Source organism: Camelus dromedarius, chromosome 9 (genome assembly GCF_036321535.1).
Source record: "Camelus dromedarius isolate mCamDro1 chromosome 9, mCamDro1.pat, whole genome shotgun sequence".
NCBI lineage: Eukaryota > Metazoa > Chordata > Mammalia > Artiodactyla > Camelidae > Camelus > Camelus dromedarius.
The window spans coordinates 21,091,870-21,099,177 of record NC_087444.1 but is presented as its reverse complement, the minus strand read 5'-3'; the positions used below and the strand labels follow the sequence as shown (position 1 = coordinate 21,099,177).

Here is a 7,308-nt window from a genome sequence, read left to right as displayed (position 1 = left end):
GCCAGAGTGGGAGGGGACGGTGGTGCTGTTAGACCCCCTGCCTTCTGATAACTACCCCAACGCCCTTTCCTGCTACCCAGTACTGTCAGGTCAAGGAAACTAAGACCTTGGCTACGAAGAGCCAGGAGCTAGATGGACTTTGCGTGTGGGGAGGAAAAGGGGATATGAGGTCTTGGGGAGATGACTGGAGCACTGTCGCAAAAAATTTTTTTTTAATTTTATTGTTTTTGGTGGGGAGGTAATTAGGTTTTTATTTATTTGTTTGTTTTAATGGAGGTACTAGGGATGGAACCCAGGACCTTGTGCATGCTGAGCACATGCTCTACCACTACACCCTCCCCCTCTCCAAAAAAATTTAAAAACAGGGGGGAGGGTGTAGCTCAGTGGTAGAGTGCATGCCTAGCACGCACAAGGTCCTGGGTTCAATCCCCAGTACCGCCACTAAAAAAACTTTTTTTGAAGTTTCTCCTTAGCAATGATGTAATAAGTCTTATGGAAAAAAGAAAAAAGAAAGAAACTCAGGCTACAAAATGCTTTATCATTTCGTTCAAGAACTAATGTTGATTAAACATCTACTGTGCAGAACTGGCCCTTGAGTGGCATTTATAATGGGCTGGAGATGAAAGGAGGACAGAATGGGATTTCTGCCTTGCAGGAAGTCACAGTCTGGTTGGGAGGCAGATCTGACATAAATGAAGGGCACATTCTCAACTCCTTTTGCCTTGCTGACATCAGATCCTTCCCTCGGCCTCTTATCCGGAGGCAGAAGATTACTTAAAGCCAGTGTGGCTGGACCCTGAGTGTTCTCCAGGGAATCAGAGACACAAGAGAGGCGAGCAGAGGGCAGCCTTGCCTGGGGTTTTGCCCAGGGATCTCATTTAATCCCCAGCACTGGGTGAGGGAGGGGCTCCTCTCCTCACAGACAGGAGCCTGAGCCTTGGGAGATACGGTAAGTGTGAAACAGGTACCGGGTAACGGTGCCACCTGGCTCCTGGGGGGGTGCGAGGGGTAGGCGAGGTAACACAGGAAGAAACAATTAACGGTGCCCGGCACTACATACGCGCTCAACGAATGTTCCCTCTGAGTCCTCGGGAACTTGCCCCAGGCCAGACACAGAGGACAGAACCAGGGGGTCACTCATATCCTGGTCAGGCCAGTTCCAAAGCCCACACTCTTTCCAAAGGACTGCAGGTGCCTCTGGGGATTCAACTGTCTTCATCATCCTCTTCCGTCCTGTTTGTGGTCCTGCCTCCAGCCCCTTTCAAGCCCACCCAGAGGTCCTTTTCTTTCTGCGCGTTTAGACTCAGCGTGGATAACTTCCTGGACTTCCAGCATAAGCAGAGGAGGGAAATGAGCAGAAGAAAGAGCATCACGAAGGGGCAGATGACGAGGAAATAGAGCAGAGGTGCTGACGAGCAGATCCTGGAAGGCAATGTTGGCTCTGCAGCAAACAGGGGGGAAAGAAAGAATAATTAGTCTCCAACGTATTTGTACGAATTAATTGTTAACACTTCTGGGATTTATTGTTACAGGCAAATATATGTGAAAGTCACGGGGGCCACATAGCAGTCGGCCCCTTAAATCACACGCGAGGAGTGAGGAAAGGGTGCGGGGAGAGGAGAGCTGCAGGTCGGCGCTCCTCCAGCCCAACTCCCTCTCGCCCAGCGATTTCCAACCACCAGAGGTTGCGATGACCTACTTAAAACTAACAGCCAGAAAGAAAAACAAAACAAGAAAGAAAATCTCTCCTTTAATCTTCTTTCCGCAGAAAAGATATCTATAATTCAACCCTCGTTCCCAACTCTGTTGCCGGTCCTGAATTTTTAACCATTATTCCCATCGCTGCTTCTTACACACACACACACACACACACACACACACACACACACTCACTCTGCACTGTCCTTATAAAACCACAGCACCCGCAAGTGAGAAGCACCCCCCCTTCCTTAATCTCCAAATCAGCCTCGCAGTCCCCAGGCACCCCCGCATTCGGTCCCCTCCCATTATTCTTACTGTCGCCTCCACCGGGCATGCTCTCTACACCGTAATCCCCTGGGTCCTGCTGGCCTAGCTCCCCATCACACTTGTCTTCCCACCTGGCCTCAGGCACAGTTTCCTCTTCTTTTTTTCCACTTCTCACACCTGCCTTTGTTTAGACCTCTTGTGTTCCCTTTAACCATCTTTATCATCATGGTCATTGGAGTATGTCTGATAGTGTCGCTTGTTTCTCCAGCCTCTGCAGTGCCTCGCGCACCTCCTTGGTAACGTTTGCTGATCTGAATTAAACTGGATTGACGGCAACCACGTGGGCAAACGCTCCGATATAAATGCCGGCTGAAGCACACGGCCACCCAGCCATCGGGCAGCTGCAGTCCTCAGGGAAGCCCTGTCAGCACACGGACACTCAGAGCACGGACAAACAGCCCTGAAGCAGTCAGGGCCTGGCCACGCAGCCAGGGAAGACTGCACACACCGCAGGCTCCAGGAAAGAGAGCCTCAAGCTACTAGTCAAAGGAGGGGTATTTACAGTTTTTGATGCAGGACACCAAGACACCAACTACTAAATGTAGTCTTCCGACTACATTATATACGACAGGATATTTGAAATCAGGGCTGTTCTGAAAAATCTGATGCTAACAATAGCTGAGCTGTTATTAGAAAATCATAATGACATAAGCAATTTCTTCCTCAGAGGTTAAGCCATAGAATTCATAGGATTACAGACTCTTAGAGATAAAGACAACAGGTTTAAAGGTCATTTTGACCAACCTCACGCTGCAAGAATTTCACTTTTGGCATTGCTGATGCATTTCGCACCTTGAAGAACATCTCTTTGTTGGAAGTCAAGAAAGAATCTAAACGTGTCCAAATTCTGCAAAGAAAACTCCTGGAGGACAGAACCTACGTCTCATGCATCTTTTCTCCCGCGTAGCACTTGGGCATCAATGGGGACTAAAGAATGAGTCAACTGCATGAGTGACTTCCACACCCAGGGACCCAGGCGCTGCTGCTGTCATGTTACACCGAGGAGACCATCACTGAACATTAGGCTGGCAGCTCTGAGCAGGGAAGGAGCTGCAGGGCTTTGTTGCTTGGATTCTCTCTGGTCTCGTTTATATTCTCCATCCTAAATTTGGTTTTTGTCTTTGAAAGTGTGGGCAAACGATAAAGCAGGAGTTTGAATTCTTTATCAGCCCCTCTCCACATCCTACCTGGCCCTTCCCTCCAAGGCCCTGCTTGACTACAGTAATTCTCCCGGGTCTCATCTGAATACATTTGAAGGCATACGTCTAAGCAGGAGGAATAGACTGCAAGGCTGAAAGAGAGCGGAGCTATAGAGACCAGTGGGTGAGGGTTCCGGCCTTGCTACTTTACACAACTCATGTGCAGAGTAGTTGTTGTTGTTGTTTGTTTTTTGGGGGGAAGAAGGTAATTAGGTTTATTTATTTAATTAGTTTTTTTAAGGGAAGTACTGGGGATTGAACCCAGGACCTCGTGCATGCTAAGCACACACTCTACCACTTGAAATATACCCTCCCGCTGTGTGCAGAGTAGTGACTGGGCCCCTACTACATCTCAGAGAGAACTGGGTCCAAGTCCTGGCTCTTCAGCTTAACCATCATTGATTTTGGACAACTTACTCATCCTCTCTAATAGTTTCCTTGTCAATCAAATGAGGATAATAATTTGTAGAGTCGTGATGAGATAATGCCGAATAAAGCATTAAACAGTGTCTAGCCCATCTGTTGAGTCGGCAAGGAATAAATACCAGCTAGAGTGCTATTGAGAAAGTTAGGGAAATCATAGGCAACTTCTTCCCAAGTGACCAGGCAGAAAACAGAGCTGAGTCTGCTGATTTCCTCACTCAGGGACCACAGGCTTGGCCATGTTCTTCCACAGGCCAAGTCTTTCCCTTAAATCTCTGATCTCTCTGTCCCCAGGGCTGAGTGACATTCAGCGGAGAGTCAAGCAATTATTTAGGAGACTGTGGCTTCCTTTTCTAATCATGAGAGGCAGAGAATTGGGAGACAAGAGTCCATGCCACCCATGTGTCGCCATTGCTAGGATGATGGTGTGATGATGGGGAGATGGAACCAGCACATAGGAGGTAGAAATCTGGCACTTGGATTTTCTGCCACTGACACTCTCACCTTCTGCATGAAGGGACTGCATGAAGGGACTGCCAGAGGGCTTGACTGTCTAAATGGGGAGGAGTCCGTTCCACTGAGAGCAATCTGCCATCAAAGGTCGACAAAGGGCGCTCTTTGCGGTGCTGAATTGGACACCAGCTAGGAACTGTCAGCTCCAGTGCTTCTAAATGACCTCTCCCGGGAGGGCAGTGTTTGCTCTGGATCCCACAGTCACCATTCCCACCATCTGCCTCTCGCCCAGATCTGGATTAGTATTAGTGACATGCAAAACCATTAAGGTTTGGCATTTTGAATCAATCCGAGTAAGTGCCCAGGGCTCGGAGTACAAGGCCTGTAAGACAGAGCCAAAAATGTAATGGGAACACTTCATCACGAGGTTTAGTTTATAACCTGCTTCTACCCGTGGCCAAACCTATCACTAAGAGAATTTCTTTCTAACACTGACTTTAGAAGAAAGGTAGAAGATATTGAAGCCCCTACCAACTCCTCCCCTAATGCAACCCAGACTTGGGCAACTGGCCGTGCCAGGTGTGGCCACGTGGGAGAGGCGGCTCCAGCCAAGAAGTCAAAGTGGGGTTAGGGAACCTGATACAAGAGCCTCTCAGAGTAAGTGAACCTCTGACAGCGCTCGCTTCACCTCCATTGAGGACTCACTTGCTCATTCATTCATCAAGCTTTTTTTGAGCTGAGCACTGTGTGCCAGGCCTTATTGGAGGCACCAGGGAGCACAGACAAATGACAAATTCCCTCCAGAAACACCAGGGTGATAGGGGCCCATAGCTCTTCTGAAGATCCACTTCTAAATACAGCCTTACCCAAAGAAAATCTGGGAAATAGTAATAAATACTGTACTGCTACAAATAATCCAGCCCCCCTAAAGCTTTAGAACCTTGCCTATTAATTAATCACAGCGAGTTCTCTAGAATCAGGTAGCTGTAGCCCCTGCTTTGGCTTGGTCACAGCCAAGGATGTAAGATGGAGAGGAAAATGTGAGGTGCATTCCACCAGGGAAGTACCTCTCAACTTCTCTGCCTTCACGTTAGCCACATGCTTCACAGTTCTCTTAAACAGTCCTAAATTAAGCCAACCCAGAACTGCCAAGCAGAGGTGGTGGGAAACCATTTGAGAAGTGAGAATTCGTAGCCTATTATATTTGACATGGACCTTATTAATACATAGAGCTGGTCCTTACCAGGAGTGCAATTATACTGTGAATTCAGTAAGTATTTGAGCACCTTCTTTGTGCCAGACATTATGCTGTTGCTGAGAACCAGACAGTCTTAGCCTTCTCACAATGTATAGTCTGGCACTGATGATGGGTGATAAACAGGTGTGATGACTAAGAGACTAAGGTAAGTTGCTGAGAAAGTGGCAGTTACGTTGGTCGGTGAAGGATTAGTAAGTGTTGAGCAGGGACAGATGACATGAAGGAGCATTCCAATCAGGAGGTGGTGTAAGTTCATGCAAGATGTTAGACTGCCAGTAATGTCCATTCTCTTCTAATCTTCATCTTCTTCTTCTCCACTGGCTCTTCTCCCTCCAGAATGTAAATGTGCTCGAGTCCCTACCATCTCCAAACCAAAACAGAACAAAGCAAAGCTTCACTGCACCTCCTGACATTTGTCATTGTTTTCTCTCTTTCCCTTGGCATCAAAGCTCTTGATAGCATAATCTGGATTTGACGTGTCCACTTTCTCACCGCAGTCTGACTTTTCTCACAACTTTTCTGTAATTGCCCTATCTTGTTAAACCAATGGATATTTTCCCATCTTCATCTTAATTGGCCTCTTTGCACCAGTTGAGTCTGTTGGCTCTGCCTTCCCTCCTGATATCTGTCCTGCCTTTGGTTTCCGTGATACCACCGAACCCTGGTTCTCCTACCTCTAGGCTATGCTTTCCATTCTCCTTCATAGCCCCTCTTCTGCAGCCCCCGGATAAACAGTGGTGTATCTCAGGGGTCCATCCTTGGACATCTTTATAGGCTGTAAGATGATGACTTCTGTAACTCTGGCAGAGATCTCATTTGGAAATTCCAAAGCCTACTGGATAGATCTCCCTGGATAATTTTCCAGTACTCCAAACTCAGGTCCAGCCCAACTTATTCAAAATTGAACTAATGTTCCCCTTCAGATCTTTCTTCTGTATCACCTCATTTGGTGAGTGTCCCCACTGTGCACTCACCCTTGAGTCTCTTCTTCTGCTCATTCACCTTCCATATACACCTCATCCTCTAAATCCTGAAGACTGTGTCTCCTCATATGAGCACCTGTCCTCTCAGCACTCCTGGGTACTGCCTTAATTCAGGACTTCATCATGCCTCACCTGGGTCCCCACAATCAATTTCAAATAGTTCTTCCTGCTTCGTGCCTTCCTCCCTTTCAATTCATTAAAAAAAAAATTTGGGGGGTGGTAATTAGGTTTAATTAATTAATTAATTAATTAACAGAGGTACTGGGGATTGAACCCAGGACCTCACACATGCTAAGCAGCAGCTCTACCATTGAGCTACACCCTCCCCAACTTCAATTCATTTTTAACACCACTCCCAGGGGGAGCTTTCTAAAATGCAAATCTGATGGGTCACCCCCCACTGCTTGAACTTGTGCAATGACACTCTAACTTCCGGGATAAAGTTCACCTTCCCTAGCTTCCTACACAAGACCCATTGAGATCCACACCCTTTCCGTCTCACTAGCCTCATCTCTGGCCGTCCTAACACAGTTTCTCTGATCATCTTGCATATCCTTCCCTTTTCCTAAAACGTGTGTCTTCCTTTTTATAGGCCCCATACTCTCGGAACTCTCCCAGATCTCCTCCCCACCTAGCCCTTCATCTCAGCCCTGCCTCTCTCTGCTCCTTCCTTAGTCTCCTGAGACCATTTCTTTAACGACACCTTATCATGTTGGACTTTACCTCCCCCACCGGACTCTGAGCTCTGTGGGAACAGACTCTGTAACACATTTTTGTGTGCCCCAGGACCCCATATAGTTATTCACTGAACAAATTTAAATATTTTGTCATATATACGTATGTGTATATGTACCTGTATATGTGCATGTGGGTGCATATGTGTGTGTGTGCGGCACGTTTGAGACATAAGGGGAAAAGGAATTGACATTTGTTGAGCACTTAGAATATGCCGGGGTCTGCGCCA

The 7,308-nt window shown here is 47.3% G+C and overlaps 1 protein-coding gene across 2 annotated transcripts in view; it reads right to left on the bottom strand.

Moving 5' to 3' along the window:
- Positions 1 to 518: 518 nt before the first annotated feature.
- The window catches only part of CD101 (CD101 molecule), a 35,537-nt gene continuing 28,747 nt past the window's right edge, over positions 519 to 7,308 (bottom strand). For both annotated transcript variants that reach the window (XM_064488877.1, XM_064488878.1), the window contains one exon: positions 519 to 1,441. In XM_064488877.1, the coding sequence (XP_064344947.1) occupies positions 1,206 to 1,441 (236 nt within the window). In that variant the 3' untranslated portion in view covers positions 519 to 1,205. The remainder of the gene's footprint in view (positions 1,442 to 7,308) is intronic.